General features: G+C 46.1%; 1 protein-coding gene and 1 pseudogene across 1 annotated transcript in view; both read left to right on the forward strand.

Moving 5' to 3' along the window:
* Positions 1–8,730: 8,730 nt before the first annotated feature.
* The window catches only part of HS6ST1 (heparan sulfate 6-O-sulfotransferase 1), a 309,476-nt gene continuing 301,605 nt past the window's right edge, over positions 8,731–16,601 (forward strand). Inside the window, exon 1 of the mRNA XM_001366180.5 lies at positions 8,731–10,182. Coding sequence (XP_001366217.2) covers positions 9,665–10,182 — 518 coding nt within the window. The 5' untranslated portion in view covers positions 8,731–9,664. The remainder of the gene's footprint in view (positions 10,183–16,601) is intronic.
* Positions 12,132–16,601, forward strand: part of LOC107652252 (dnaJ homolog subfamily A member 1-like) — a 28,708-nt pseudogene continuing 24,238 nt past the window's right edge.

Below are 16,601 nucleotides of genomic sequence, written 5' to 3' on the forward strand. Positions count from 1 at the left end.
GGTTTTAAGATGAAAAGAATACTAGATTGGAGTAAAAAGGAACTGAGTTCAGTTTCAGACACTTATTAGCTAGGTGACTCTGGGCAAGTCACTTAACCTTGATTTGCCTTAGTTTGCTATAAAAATGAGAATAATAGTTGCACCCACCTCACAAAGCACTGCTGAGCTACATAAATATGCTACACTGAGGAGGAGGAGGAAGAGGAGGAGGAAGGGTTGTTAGCTCAGAGAAGGTCAGGATGCATGAGGGCTGGGGTAGCCAGGGGGATTTAGGAAAAGAGGTGACCCCTAAACTGGGCCTTGACATCTTGGGTTCCCCCTACACAACACTGGAGTAAGAGGTAGGAGCTGAAGGATGCTGGGATGTATGTGAATACACAAGATAAGGAAGGGCAAGAGGACCAGACAAATATGGGAGAAAGACAGAAGGACTTTAGAGTTTTCGCCTTCATTGAGTCAGAAGACAGTAAGCACAGGTTAGTGCAAAAAAGTGGGCCTCAATAGAGACAGGAGGTGCTGAGTTCAAATTTGACCTTAGACACTTCCTAGCTGTGTCACCCTGGACAAGTCACTTAACCCCCATTGTCTAGCCATTATGGTTCCTTTGCCTTGAAACCAATACACAGTATTGATTCTAAGGCAGAAGGTGAGGGTTAAAAAAAAAAAAGTGTGCCTCAAGAGACCTGGGTTTTAGCCCTAGTTTTATCCAAAAGAAATTTTTTGTGACTTTGGGTAAGTCAGCCCCTTTCTGCCTATATTTCCTAATTTTTTTCAAAGGAAGAAACCTTCCCCTCCAGCTTTCTCCTGCAGGTTGCAGTGCTGAGATAAGACTTATAAAAGTGGTTTAGGAGAGAAAGTGCTATAGAAATGCAAAATGTTATTATTATCATTATAATAACACCCTTGGGATGCATACTTGGTTTGGCTCCAATTTGACAGAATTACCTAAATACAGCTTTCCTGCCAGAGACAAAATTGTATCTCCTATAACTAACTTGACCATTCCTGCTTGGAATATATTTGCAAAACCCACAAAGCAACAGCTTCCTCTGCCCACCCCTCCCATCCCTGAATGTCTCCTCTCCTCCAATATGGAACAACAATCTTTAAAGGGCAGTTGTTCAAGGGGGTTGTGGATGGGGTCCAAAGGATCACCTCTGAGGGCAGGAAATAATTAGGTTGCTTCTGAGGTCAGAAGTTCCTGATGGGCAGGGAGAGCAGATGTCTGCCTAGTGCAAAGGTTCTTAATCTTTTTTTTTTTGGCAGTCTGATGGAGCCTTCTCAGAATAATATGTTAAGATGCATAAAACAAAATACCTGGGATTATAAAGGAAACTAGTCATATTGAAATATGTTTGTGAAATAGTTTATAAAACAAGCTCACAGTCTCCATGACATCTCTCCACAGACCCAAAGAACCACTGGCCTATTTAATTAGTACTTGATTATAGTCTAGCTCTACTCTTCACCATTTGGGCTGTAGAATGTCCTCCTCCCCACCCCCAAATCTATTTTTAAAAACATAGGAAAAAACCAATCTCTTCATAGCTACGTGCAATGATAAAATTCAAAGTCATGCGTCAAAATCTATTTATGCACATTTTATATTTTAGATTTACATAAGAAATAAACAACATTCTCCAAATGGCTAGACTTGGGACTGGATATCAGATAGAGCAAAGGGGTTAGAGTCAGGGTCTCCCCTTTGCTTTGCCTTATTCTCAGCCTCATCCAAGCCATTTCCTAGAGACCATGGGTGGAGTTAAGGCAAGACAGGATTTCCTTCTTGGGTCCAGAAGAAGTCGTCATGTAGCGGCTAGTTCGTTGAATACGGCATGAAAGTCAAGGCAGATGGATCATTGGCACAGAATAGGAACCAGGAGGGTTTTGTAAAAGCCAGTGAGATCCAGGCGCTCTCTAGTCGAAAGGAATCTTAGATATTATTTAGTCCAGTCTCTTTATGAATAAGGAAACCAAGGCGTGAAGAAGTGAAAAGATTAAACAATGACATTCAACGGATTAGTTCCCAAGCCAGAATCAGAACCCACTCACATGGCTGACATAGTGAAATAGCTTTAGTTACTTACATTTTTTCAGGAAGGCTACTGTCAAGTCATTCCTCCCAATATGCCTCTAAGGACAGAAGGCCCCAAGGCCCTAAGAGCATCACCTTTCACTATACCACTGAGCAAAGGAGTCACAAAATGACTCCATCTCTCCAAATGACTCACAAATTGATTCCTCTAAACCTTCAAAGAATAGGCGATCCCAGAGGGTTTTCCCTCTACATTTAGAGAAATTTATTTCTCTAAAGAAATTTCTAGAGAAATCATACATTAAATTAATCAATTCATTTTATGGACCAAAAAGTGTTTGGATTCCAAACCTACCTGATAAGACTGTAAATGAAAACCATGAGTCAATTTCATAAGTGAATATCAATGCAAAACTAGTAGATAAAATATTGGCAAATAGAAGACAGACTATTTCCAAATTTCAAAGTGCTCTCTCTCCATCCATGTGGTCATAACCTCCGAATTCCAGCCAATGTAGACCACAAGCCATTCAACAACAACAAAAAAAACTATTTCGTACCCTTGCACACTTAGACAATGCTACTCACTCCCAGCGCCTGGAATGGATTCTTCCTACCTGCTTCAGGCAGCAACATAGCACAGTCCAGAGAGAGTGCTAACCCACAAAGTAGGAAGACTGAGTTTAAGTCTGGTTTAAATTTAAAAGTTTCAATTGCTGTATGACCTTGGATAAGTCTATTGTCTACCTCGGTTTTCTCAACTCTAAAATGAGGATAATAGTCTCCACGATTGCTGTCATGGAAAGTCAAATGAGATAATATTTGCAAGCATTTAGCTCAGAGCCTGGAACATAGTAGGAATTTAATACATTCTAATTTCCTCCCTTCCTCTCAAAACCCTAGTTTTCTGTCAAGGATCAACTCGGATGTTACCTCCGTGAGGAAGGCTTTTCTGATGCGAGCTGTCAGCGTATTCTCTTTTAGGCTGTCCTCGTCCTATCCTGACTTGTGTATATATTATAAAGTTATAGATGGATTCAATAATATGAAATATAAATATTTTATTCAAGAAAATAAATATGTTGAGAATCAGATGAAAAACAGACGGGAGAAAAATCTTTGCAGTAAATATACTTAAGTATTTAGATAAAGCTCATCAGTGTGTATATTCCCTCCCTGGGTATAAATGGCATCTCTGCCATGTCTTACCATTCACTATATCTTGTCCACATATTTCTACAAATCCTCCACAGCAGATGGACTCCACATGTTGGAGGCTTTCCCTGGAGTCTTTTACCTTCCAATCACATCAATGTATCGGAATTTAGCATGCCTAGGGGATGGAGGATTGGTCTTGAAGCCAGGAAGACCTGTCTGAGTGACCCTGGATACATGGCATCCTCTCATTGTCCTGAACTCTTTAAGGCTGAAAGTTGTTGGGGGATGGGGGGGGCAGCTGGAGAGCTCAGTGGATTGAGAGCCAGGCCTGGAGAGGGGAGGTGGTCCTGGGTTCAAATCTAGCCTCAGACACTTCCCAGCTGTGTGACCCTGGGCAAGTCACTTAACCCCCATTGCCTAGCCCTTACCACTCTTTTGGAGCCAATACACAGTATTGATTCCAAGATGGAAGGTAAGGGTTTAAACAAACAAACAAAAAACAAATTCTATACATCTTTTAAAGCCATCCTTGCTCAGTGGAGCCTCTCTTAATCCCCCACCCCCCATGAAATTTGGAACCAGTATAGAGACACCTTTCCCTCTTTCTTTTTAGCCTCTCTAGATAAAGGAAGCATTTAAGAAGCTATCATAGCAGACTTCAGATATTTGAAAGTTTGTTAGAATATAAGCTCATTCAAGTCAAGGATAATTTTGTTTGGCCCCAGCACCTCGTCTAGAGCCTAGAACACAGTGGACCCTTAATAAATATTGATTGGTGGATGATCCCATGGAAGAAGTCAATTTATTCTGCAGGGCTTCAGAGGGACCAAGAGGGAAGAACTGGGAACAGGAGGTCATATTTTCACTCAATATAGGGAGGAACTTCATGAAAAATAGACATTTCATAGAAAGGAAGAAAACAAAAGTCCTACTTCAGTAAGCATTACTATGTGCTGGGCATCACTCAATCATTTATAAATACTATTTCATTTGACCCTTATAAGAAGCCTGGGAGGTAAAATACTATTATTATCGCTGTTTTACAGTTAAGAGAATTGTGATTAACTGAAGTAAAATGATTCACCCAGGGTCACACAGCTGGTAAGTGTCTTAGGTTGGCTGTGAACTCCTATCTCCTAAGCCCAGAGCACTACATTATCTAAAGTTAAGTGGGAGGATAAGGTGATGATACATCCGGCCAGTGGCAGAGTATTTGGGGCTAGAAGGGATCCTCACGGTCATACCACGTAGGTGACCACTCTTTGGAGTATTCTCTTCCATGTACAACCAGTGATGAAGTCACGTTGGAAGGAAGTACTCCAAAGTGGCTGCTCTTCCAAAGATTTTCCCAGGCTAACCTCATCCCCAGAGACCAGCATGATAGTAGAATGAATGAAATCAGTATTCTCATCCCCTAACCCAGCATAAATCACTAGTCTTCTGGGCAAGTGGCAGTTGCCACTTGTTTGGGAAGACCTGAGAAACTCATTAGTGTGCCTGCCAATCTGGAATAATTCAATCACTCTACACCTGTGGCCAATTATTTTTCAGACTGTTAAAGCTGAAAATTGGGGAAGTGCATTCTATCCCCACACGAGTCTTATTATGATTCAAACCTTATCCTCCTAAAAACCTCAGTAAATATTGCAAAGAGCTGAGTCCAATATATAATATTCCTGGAAGAGAGTCCTAATTTCAAGCAGGCTTTAATCACTATTATACTACTTTCAGTTGCTTTTAAAAATTACATGGTGACTTTTGTATTGTTCATTGGGTTTTCTTTAGGGAATGTTTCTTATTTACATATATATATGTGTACATATATATATATAGAGAGAGAGAGAGAGAGAAAGACAGACAGACAGAGACAGAGAAGAGAGAAGAGAGAGAGAGAGAGAGAGAGAGAGAGACAGAGACAGAGAGAGAGAGAGAGAGAGACAGAGAGACAGAGAGACAGAGACAGAGAGAGACAGAGACAGAGAGAGAGAGAGACAGAGACAGAGAGAGGGAGAGACAGAGACAGAGAGAGGGAGAGACAGAGAGAGAGACAGAGAGGGAGGGAGAGACAGAGAGAGGGAGAGACAGAGAGAGAGACAGAGAGAGAGAGAGAGAGAGAGAGAGAGAGAGAGAGAGAGAGAGAGAGAGAGAGAGAGAGAGAGAGATCATAGTAGTGAGAAATGGGGGAAAATATTATAAAGTCATTAGAACTTTATCTTCCTTACTAATGAAAAATGGTGAGTCCAGATAATGTACCAGAACTATATTGACATCTCAAAACTTGGAATTTCTAAGTCCTGTATCCATGTGATTTCTCCCAATAGAATGTGTGCTCATCAAGGGCAGGCACTATTTAGATTTTTTTTATTTGGGGTTTTTTTTGGTCTTTGTATTCTTAATATATGGGGCCATGCTGGGCATGGAGGTGGCTTGATAAATGGTTGTTAAATCAATATAGATCGGTCAACCAGCATCGAGTGCCTGCTATATGTCTTGTGGGGGAACACTCAAAAGTATAGCAAATAGTCTTTGACCTCTAGAAACTTTGAATTTAATCGAAAAGACAAGCCATGCATTTCTAAGAACATAATTAATGATACTAGGCAGGATATAATAAGTGTCAAATAAAGCCATCTGATTTGTTCATTTGAGTGGTTTAGATATTTTCTATTATCAGCTTTAGAGGACAGAGAGGTCACTCTGGCCTAGAATCATCAGAGAGGGCTTCACAGAAAAATCCAAAAAACTTCTTGGTATGAAGGCTCAAACAGAGAATAGGATCTGGACTGGGTTGTGAAGAATAAAGGCTATGGATAAATATAGAGGAAAAGAAGAGTTAAATGATGAAAAGAGTATTAGCCCTCCAGTCAGCATTTGTATTTACTCCCTTTGTGACACTCTGTGAGTCCCTCCCAAGACTCCAGTTTCCTCATCTCTAAAATAAGGAGATTGGACTAGATGGCCTCTAGTCCTTTTTGCTAGACTTTAGTCCCTTTTGCTCCAGATCTTCAAAATGAACTTATAATTTTAAGCAGGATAAACGGTAAAAGAAAAATCATAGAGACCAAGAGAAAATAGAATGCTGGAAGAGATGGTAAGGAAATTACCCTTGAAAGAGCTAAAAGTTTTCCAAAAAAAGGAAAAACAGCCTCAACTTTCCAGGTTGTTGAGATGGAATAAAAACTGACCCTGTTTTACAATTTTTAATGCCATTTTATTTTCATAATCCAAAAAGTATACAGAATATGCTGGTTATTAACTATAAACTATAAAGACTGCTTGCCAGGGTTGGTCTGATTCCATATCACAATTCAAGATTTTTTTTTAGGGAGTATTATCACATCTTTCTCTGGGAAGGGATATTCAGAGGGAGAAAGTGGCCTAAAAGCAATCACATAATATGAAGGGTTTGAGAAAGTATACGTCACATTTTAAATAGGAACACACACTTGGGTGGGGAAAAGAAATACAGCCAGGTGTCAGGTATCTAACTTTTTCCCTTCAAGTTAAGTCATTCATCCATCATACATTCACTGAGCACCTGTGATGTGCAAAGGCCCTCTGGTGCTAGGAAATGGGCTGGCCATGTGGTGAGATGGAGGGATAACAGGTGAACAGCTGGAGTGTTTCCTTAGTATCTGCTTCTTATAAGGAGGAAGCTAAGAAAGGCCTCAACACACTGGGCTGGGTGGACCCCCTGTGGCGAACTTATAGACATGAACAAGAGCTGTACAGTATGGGCAGGCATGGCTGATCTGCAGAGCTAGAGGCAACATCCAAGGGGATCCACACAGATGCATTGGAGCATTTTGAGTATTAGGTAGACTATAATAGCTCTTGCAATGCTGAAGCCTTTTCAGGAGTCTGTAAATTGTCTTTGTGAATCTCTATTCTTTTCCCCTAAAATTTCATGTTGGGTGTCATTTACCCCTCCTCTCCCCAAGTATCATATAATATTTTTTGAGCTCTTGGCAGGTTTGCTAAGCTTTTTCACTTATCTCATCTAATTTGACACTTTCAATAATTTGGTGAGCTAGGCAGGGATGGTGTTATTATTTTCATCTTACAGTTCAAGAAGCTGAGGCTAACTGAGGTCAAATGAATTGCCCAAAGTCCAATAGCTAGTGAGTGACTGAAGTGAACTGGACATGGCTAACTCTCTACTTTTAAATCTACCCTGATATATTTTTTCTGCTCTCCTATAGACACATTATACCAATTTTGGTCGACATAGTTAATGCCCAGGAAATGGGGAACAGTGGGGATGGGTCAGTGCAAACCCCCCTTCATTTCTGGGAAAACGGGCTTCAAGTTTATGCTCTGCTGAAGGTGGGATAAGGAATGGCTTTCTGTAATAGGGACTGCAGTGCACTGTGTTTTAAGCATTGTAAGAATCAGAGAGGAAATCATCCTTAACTGAAGCCCTTCAAAAGACTCTCACATACAGAGGATTAATGAGGTAACACTGAAGGGTGATTAAGAGGTGGGAATCTCGCATACTGTAAAAGCCCTAAGAATTAGCGCTATCACTTTATTTTGAAGCAATCTGCTGGCTACAACAGCGCTTTGATTTTATTGGGGGACATTAAGGGTGGGCTGGAATACCTGTCTTGCCTTTTGAGTGTTTACAAAGACTGGAGCTGCAGCTCCTTTGAGACATCCATTCTGAGGTTCAGCAACCTGGGACTTCTGAGGTTCAACCCGCAAGTCCCAACGAAGGTGAGCTGTCTGGTACCCAGACCAGGGAATTAATTATCTGGGAGTCCCAACAGGCAATTGCAGGGTACTTGGAACTGCCCATTCATCAAAAGAAGTGTAGATCTGCCATGGAAACCGAGTTGCTAATGAGTGGAACCTCCTTAGCAGATGCAACATCCCTTCCCGAGATATTTCTTAAAGAGTGGTTGGGAGCTATCACTGCATTGCTCTCACACACACACACACTGCCCAAAGACATATGCAAATTCCCCACTCTTCTCCCATTTAGGACCATCGTATCACAGAACTGGAATGACCTTCAGATCATTTAGGCCAATACTCTTATTTCATAGAAGAAGAAATCGAGGGCCAGAGGAGGTAAAGTAACTCATTCACGGTCATATTGCCAGTAACTGACAGCGTAGGGACTAGAACCCAGGTCTCTGTCCCGCGCTGCGCCCAGCTGTCTCTTTTGTTCATTTGTTTCCTCTTCAGGCATTATTCATTTAGAACCGCTCCATTTTGGGAAGGGGGTTAAAGAGAGTCCAATCGGGTGCCCCGTAGATAGAGGAGGAAATCCACTAGTGCACATATATTTTTAAAAGACGCCCGAAGTAAATTCAAATTAGAATTGGGAGAAGGGATGGAATTGAGGAGAGAAAGCGAAGGCAAGGGTAGGAGAGGTGAAGTGGGGGAAAAAAGCACGGGCGGAAGATAGCAACCAAAAAGTTAAAGGGGGGCGGAGCTAGAGAGGAGGAGGGGGAGGAGGAGGAGGTAGTGGTGGTGGTGGAGGAGGAGGAGGAGGACTGCAGGCTTTGCAGGGAGACGGAGAGAGTATGAGAGGGAGGGAGAGCTGCCGAGCGAGGGAGTGAGAGAGCGAGCGCGAGCGTGAGCGCGCGAGCCAGGGAGGGTGTGCGTGTGTCTGCGTCTGCCTTGCCTGCGCCGGGGCCGCCGCCGCTTGCAGTGCTGAGCTCGGAGCCCGGCTGGCGGCGGCGGCGGCTTGGGCTGCCGCTGCGGCAGCTGGAGCGGCGGCGGGAGACGATGGCGCTGTGCATGCCGGGCTCCGGTCACCGTGCGGAGGCTGTAGGAAGCCAGGACTCCGAGTAGCCGGGGCTGGAGCCTCGGCTGGGCGAGCCCCCCGCTGAGGACACCCGGGCCGGCGGCCGCGAGCCCGAGCCGGGGAGCTCGGCGGCAGCCGCGGCGGCGTCAGGAGGAGCCGCGGGCGGGGTGGTGGCGGCGACAGCTGCTGGGGTGTGGGGGGGCGCGGGTGCGCGGCGGCCGGGGGCGGGAGGGGGTTGTTTTCGTTTGGAGCACTTCACTCGACCCCCTTCCTTGGCGCTCCCCTCCCCCCGTCACTTTCCCCGATCGCCCGGGTCGCTGATACGGCCGCCGCCGCCGCTGTTTCGGGAGGCGGAGGAGGAAGAGGACGCAGTTCCAGCGACTTTGGAAGCACCCGGCGCAGGCTGCATTGATTGATTGACACCTCCCCGCCCCAGTTTTGCGGTGTCCCTCCCGCGCAAAGAGCCTCTCTCGGAGTTGTTTCAGTTACTGAGCTGTGGACACAGGACGGAAAGGAGGAAGCTGACACCCCTCTCCCCTTTTTAAAAAAAGAAAAAGAAAAACAATTCAGTTTTTGCATTTTCCTCGGAAAGCATACAAGGGAGGAAAAGATCCCGAAGCAAAGGTTGTGGGGTCTTCCCTATTATTCTGCTCCCTCCTCCCCGCTCGGTTCCCCACTCCCCGAAGGAAAAAAAAATCCCTGGGAGATGGTGACATATGAAGCGAGCCGGGAGGACCATGGTTGAGAGGACCAGCAAGTTCTTGCTGATCGTGGCCGGCTCGGTGTGCTTCATGCTGATCCTGTACCAGTATGTGGGGCCGGGGCTGAGTCTGGGGGCGCCCAGCGGCCGCGCCCTGGCCGACGACTTGGACCTCTTCCCCACGCCCGATCCGCACTACGTGAAGAAGTATTACTTCCCCGTGCGCGAGCTGGAACGGGCGCTCACCTTCGACATGAAGGGCGACGACGTGATCGTGTTCTTACACATCCAGAAGACGGGCGGCACCACCTTCGGCCGCCACCTGGTGCAGAACGTGCGCCTCGAGGTGCCCTGCGACTGCCGACCGGGCCAGAAGAAGTGCACCTGCTATCGGCCCAACCGTAGGGAGACCTGGCTCTTCTCCCGCTTCTCCACCGGCTGGAGCTGCGGGCTGCACGCCGACTGGACGGAGCTCACCAACTGCGTGCCCGGAGTGCTGGACAAGCGGGAGAACGCGGCCCTCAAGACTCCGAGGTAAGAGGAGAACCCTTTCCGAGGTTTGTGCCCCCGGGTACAAGTGGGGACACCCTGAACTGGTGGTGACGACGGGCGGGAGTGCCTTCCTAAATGCATTAGTGTTTCCCCATCCCTTGCTTTCTGACTGCATCTCCCTTCTCTCCTCATGGACACCTCTTCCGGCTGGGTTGTTTTTTTAACCTTCTTTCATTTCTCTCTTTTCTACCTATGTCCTTTCCTTGACCCTTTTATCCTCCCTTTTGGCACCCATCAACTCCCTCACCCCATCCTTTTGCATCTCTTCCTTCTGGTTTTTGCTTCATTCTTTCCCTTATTCCTTCCCAGGTGTTTCCCCGTCCTCTCCGTCTTCTCTAGTGGGTTCCTCCCCCGATTCTTTTCATTGCCTGATCTGCCCACATCCCTCCCAAACCTGGCCCTCACCTTTCCTCCTCGTTGCTTCCCGGACACTTTCTCCCTTCATCCCTGCCCTCTGGCTCCCCCAGTCCAGTCTCTCCTCTTGGGGCTTCTTGTTCATTTCTTCCTGCCTCCCCAGCAACACATCCTAGTGGCCATGTGTTGGGTCTCCAGCTTGAGACTTCTGAGTGGACAGTGCCCTTCGGGCTTCCCACACCTACCCCGGGCGTCCTCTCTCTGGCTCTCCCACAGTTCCCCTTGGGGCACTTTGCGTGGCCCTCCACGGTCCTGTCACGGTCACTGCTCAGCATTTTTAGGACTTATGCCCTCTCCAGACATTGCAGCTCCGGGAAGGGCAGCCCAGGTTTTTAAGTCCCTAGAAATTCTCCTCCCCTCCTCCATTCTCCACTCTCCAAGTTCTGGGAACGGGGCAAGCTGTCCTCGTGGTTTAGTCGGTGCCCATCCCACAGACGGTGTGTCGTTAGGAGGGGGAGAGCGTGCTCGTGTCCAGAGTGCTTCGCTTTACCAGTTACAGCGTTCCGGTAGCCCCCGAGGTTCCTAGGGCTCACCAAGCCGAAGCCTGCCATGGGAAGGATGTGCCCATGCTCCTTAGTGTGTGGCCGCCCTGACGGCGTCTTTTCCCCAGCTGGCCTTACTCATGCTTGCCGGCAGTCTGGTTTGTGTGGGCTCGGCACCCCTTCTCCGCAGCGGGGTACCCGCGCCCTGATCCCAGGGGGCGGAGGGAGGTTCGGGTGCTCCCAGAGACCGAGCTCCCTCAGCTTTGAATAGAAAGAACAAAGACGTGCGTGTCGCTTTCCGTGCAGTACCCCCGAGGTGGAGGCTGGGAGAATCTACCTGAGCTGTTTGTCCTTTGGGACCCTCGGGACCCCGGGCGGAATTTCCTTCAAGTTCAAACCCTATTAAAAAAGCCAACAAAACTCTGACAGGGGACTCGGACACAGGACCAGGTTGGGGAGTGGATGTGTCTGGCCGGGACTTGTTTAACAACAGCCCCCGGAGCAGGCGTGTGTGCCGAGGCTAGGATGGACCCAAGCTTTCCTAGCCGCATCAGGTAGACCCGAGCCCAGCAGGCAGGAATCTAGCCGCCGGGGATCCAGAAGAGGTGCCAGCGGGTCTGTTCAGCTGCCTCTCGCCCTGGACTTTGGCTTCCAATAAACGCCTCTTCTGGTGGTGGTTGTTGAAGTGCTGTTTTGTGCTGGGGGGCGGTTTGAGTGAGGGAATCCTGAGCTATTAAGTAACTCTCAATGAAGACTTTAGACCCCCAGGCGGGGCGGGGCCAATTCCCAGTGACTTAAAAGGGGGGGGCCCTGTTTGTGTCAGGCTGGCTTTCTGGAGAGTGACCCCCGACTGCCGGCCTTCTCTGGTGCTTCAAGTTCGGGAACGGGTCCAAGTGTTAGTTTTTCTCCGCCTGCCTTTTGTTTACCTAGCCCAGAGCTGTTTGCCTTAGGACTGAGTTCTCTGAAATGCCAGGCTGCTGTCATTCTCCTTTGTTTGTTGTTCCTGGCATTGGCCCAGTTAGTTTGGGGTACCCGATGGCCCGAGATGGGGAGTGGGCTGCCTTCTTAGGAGTGAGGCTCTCACAGACCCATTCTCATGAGGCTGGGCAAGGAGGCTGCGTGGGCTTCCCCGGCTGCTCCAGACTGAGGCCCGCAGAAGCCAGAGAAAGGAGGGCACCTGGGCCGGAGACTTCGTAAGTCTTTCCTTCTTTGTTCTCCAAAAGCCTACTTGTCACATTGTCTTTTTCTTAGGGACAACTCTGGAATGACCCACTATTTCATTTCACCCTTTCACGTTCGCTGGCCACTGGGGTTGTTATAAGCTAGGTTCTAGGGTTTGATCTGGGGGGTTGTGGTTGTTTTTAAACCTGGTGTCAGTGAATCAAGGGGCCATTCCTGCCCTACCACCAGTCACACGTCCTTCTAAAAGCAGCCAACCTTGACTAGGTGCCCTTTGAAACTTGAAAGGTAGCCAGATCCACCTGCAAAATGCCACAAGCCCAACTCCTCGGGCTTGCGGAGGAGCTGGGGTCTTGTCATTGTGCAGGCTAGGCCTGGCACATAAAGTCCCAGTGTAGTGACACCCCCTTTTATTGTTCTGGTGCTCCGTGTGGGACTGACAATGGGGGGAATCTTAGAACCAGCAGAAGATCACAGGATGCTGTGTTCCAGTGACTGATCATCACTGAACAAGCAGAAAAGGGACAGGGAGATGTGCTCACTTAGTCAACAAACTCGGCTGATTGGACAAGCGCTTGGGCTTTTCCTTTTCTTGGGGCTTTCTGGATCCCGACTTCTCTGTAAATGGGTATTGCTTTCGGCTGCCACTTCTCAGAGTTGTAGAGAAGAAGAGAAATGTATGTGCAAAATACACTCTTCTCCATCTTCAGAGACTTTGAAGTCATGTTGTGAGTGAGTCAAAAATACCTTGATTTCACATCAGGAAAATCCCTTTCTTCTTTCTGTGAGGGAGCTTCTTCAACTACCTCTTCAGACTAAATTTCATGTTGTGTAGGTGGGGTGACAGCCCACGGTCTTAATTTTTCTTCTCCTCCGCTAGGAGTAGCTCGACCTTGCTTGCCAGCCCCTTTACAGTTAGAAAGACGAGTCCAAGAAGTGGAAGGAAAGCTAAAGACATGGGGACTGGGAGGGGTTGAGGTTGGAAGGAGCATCATCTTTGCAGGTCAGGTCACAAAGAATCGGGGGTCTTCTCTCCTTGCCCTTCTGCCCCCCTCAAAGTGTGGTCCCCATAACCAAACATGCCCATAGAAGAAGCATGCTTCCAGAATAAGCAGATGGTAATGAGTGCTAATGAAGCCAGTTCTTTCCTGCCATCTTACTGCCCATTTGAGCAGGGTGAGAAAGAACCCCAGCTCCTTAGTGTTTCTCAAGGCCTCGTGGGTCCCTGGGGTGGCCTTGAGATGATAAAGCAAGAGGTTTCTTTATAAAACTCAGCTTAAGGACTAGCAGGCCTGTGCTTGGTAAAACTCTGTGTTCTCTATCTCACTGGGACTATATTGTGGCTTCCATATGACTTTTTTTCTTCTCTCTCTCTCTCACCCCTCTCAGTTTAATTTCTGTTTCAAGCACTGGGTAGATTGCTTTTTTAATGAGCCTCCTCAAGAGGCTAACTTAATCTTGGCTTTGTATGTGCATAAGCCGGTCTGTCACCAAGGTTTACCTGCTGAGCTATTCATTGAAACATTTCACTAACCAGCCTTTGAGAGGTTGGGGAGATGGGGTAGGAAAGCAGCCCCCATCTGTCTAGAGAGGAGGAGCTCTCTAAATAGGGAAACCGTCCTCATGAATGTGGGGGAGAGAAGGAGCTTTGGCTGCAGACGCCTTTTAGAAAGCCCTTGTGGTCTTTTGGAATATATCTGTTATCCAGTCTCTCCTGATTTCCTGCAACGTTTGTTTATTAGTTTGAATTTTGGTAAGAGACGCTCGTGGTGGTGGTGGTGGTGGTTTTTCTGGGAAAAGCGTGAACTTTCACAGTTTCTTTTCCCTCATTTTTCCACCGTGGCTCATTTGCATTTGATAGGAAGGAGTTGGCCTATACTTTTAGGAGCCTCAGAATACCAAGGAGATGAATGGAAATGAAAACACTTTATAATTACGTTCTGAGATGAAACTTGGAAATCTTTAAGCATCATTCCTATCTCTTCCTTGGGTAGTATGGAAGGGGAAAGCAGGGATTCATTCATATGTAAAGAATTGTGGGCCAATGTTTGCCTTCCATTTTGGATGTGTTGTATGCTGTCTAAACCCTGGGTTGTGTCAATATTAGCCAGAGAGGTTTGGCTAGCGTTCAGGCTTTTGATGGAAAAGTCAGGCAAGTTTTGCTCCTGATCTGACCATAGAGAGCTGCCCCCACGCTTTTGAAATGCTAATAATTCCCGGTCCTTAATGATGCTGATTGAGTGGTCACACATGCTTTGGATCCATGGCATTGAGGTCTGAGGTTCCTTGGCATGTCTAAGTTTGGAGCAAATGAGAGCAGGTATTCACAGCACTTTCTAAACCTTAAAATGCTGTGTGAATGTGAGCTATGATTACATAGCGTGGTGGAGTGGAGGCAGCTACCCAGCAAGCATTCTGTGGATAAAGGAAGTGAATAAAGAGCTAGCTGGGTTCAAATCCTGCCTCTGATACTTATGGACTGTGTAACTGGGCAAATCACTTCATCATTCTGGAGTTTCTCTTTGGCAGCACCTATAACAAAGGAAGGGAAGCTGGGGAGGAGGGGGGGTGCCAGGGAGCACACTACTCAAGCTCAAGTTGACATTAATTGTAATTTGGACTTTACTGATTGAAAACTGACAGATAACAACTCTCGTGTCTCTCATCCTTCCTTTTCGTCTTCAGAGGGCTAACCTGTTGTTTTAAAAATTGATTTACGGACTTCATTTTTACATTGCCCTCATTTACTAATTATACCACTCCCCCCAGGAGAAGCCTCCCTTGTAACAAAGTACAGGTGAGCAAAACAAACAAAACAAGCTCACAAAGTAACTTGGACAACTGACATCTCCTTCCATAACTGAGTCCTGTCTCTCCCAGGAGTGGTTATTGAGGGGTCACATTACGTGTCTTTCTTAGCCTTCCTAAACTTCCCTTGAAATGGAGATAAATTTTGGTGAACACAAGTTAGAACATTTTATTTTGTTTGAAACTATTGTGTTGTTTATTGGGACTTCAGGCTCACCTCACCTCCAGAGACCTCAGCTTCACTGACTCATTGGGATGTCTTCACTTGAGGGATGTTCCCAGATCATTCATTAGATTTAATTACACTCAAAGTGAACTTCCTTGACAACCAGGCAAGGTGACGTCCAGGAATGATTATAATTGCGTTCACTGCTTATGAGCCAGCCACTCAGGAACTGCCATATTTAGGGCTGTTACCTCCTTTTGAATAAAACATGTACAAACAAGAGTTTTCTCATCACGATTCTAGATGGCCTCTAGGAACTTGGACTGTTCCTTGTAATCCTGCTGTCTGACACATGAGCATTCTTTTGTGAGTCATATTGTAGGAAATACGGGAGAAGTGGTGGGATACTCTGGTGTTTAAGCATGAATTAGTACTGTATTCCAGAACCTGGACTCCCTGCTCTCTAGGGCGATGGTGTCAAACTCAAATAGAAATGGATCCTGAAGGCTGCATACTGGCTTTGTTGTTCAGTTTTTCAGTCGGTCTGAATCTTCATGACTCCATTTGGGGTTTTCTTGGCAAAAGATAGCAGAGTGGTTGGCCATTTCCTTCTCCAGGTCATTTTCCATATGAGGAAACTAAGGTAAGCAGGGTTACATGACTTTCCTAGGGTCACTCAGCTAGTAAATGTCTGAGGCCAGATTTGAACTCAAGATGAATCTTCTTGGTTCCAGGGCCAATATCCCTTCCTTGCATACTAACTTAGAAAACCATAGCTTAACATTATCTATGGTATATTGTATTTTTATTTATTTTGTTAAGCATATGCCAATTACATTCTAATGTGAGGTTCCTGCTGCAGCAGAGTCTGGAATTCTTAGACCAACAGCTATGAATTGAACATCTCTGCTCTGGTGGGGAGAACCATCCCTATACTTAAGACATTTATTGTCTATTTGAAAATATAAGACTATAGGAAAAGATAACTAAAAGTAAAATGTACAAGCAATAAGTGCCGGAATTGGAGGAAGGTAAAGATATCTATGAGGTGGTCATGAGGTTAGGGATTAGAACTAGACAGGATGTGGGGGCTCACTAGATAGAGAGCCAGTCCTGGAAATGAGGGATACTGGGTTCAAATCTGGACTCAGATTCTATCTAACTGGGTAACCCTGGACAAGTCACTTAACCCTAATTCCCTAGCCCTTACTGCTTTTCTGCCTTAGAACAAATACCTAGTTTTAATTTTAATAAAGAAGGTAAGAGTTTTAATAAAATTAAAAATAAAAAAAGGATATGGGATGTCATCTAGTAATTGGATCATAGATTTAGAACTAGAAGATTCTTTAGGA

Source organism: Monodelphis domestica, chromosome 4, assembly GCF_027887165.1.
Source record: "Monodelphis domestica isolate mMonDom1 chromosome 4, mMonDom1.pri, whole genome shotgun sequence".
NCBI classification, from domain to species: domain Eukaryota; kingdom Metazoa; phylum Chordata; class Mammalia; order Didelphimorphia; family Didelphidae; genus Monodelphis; species Monodelphis domestica.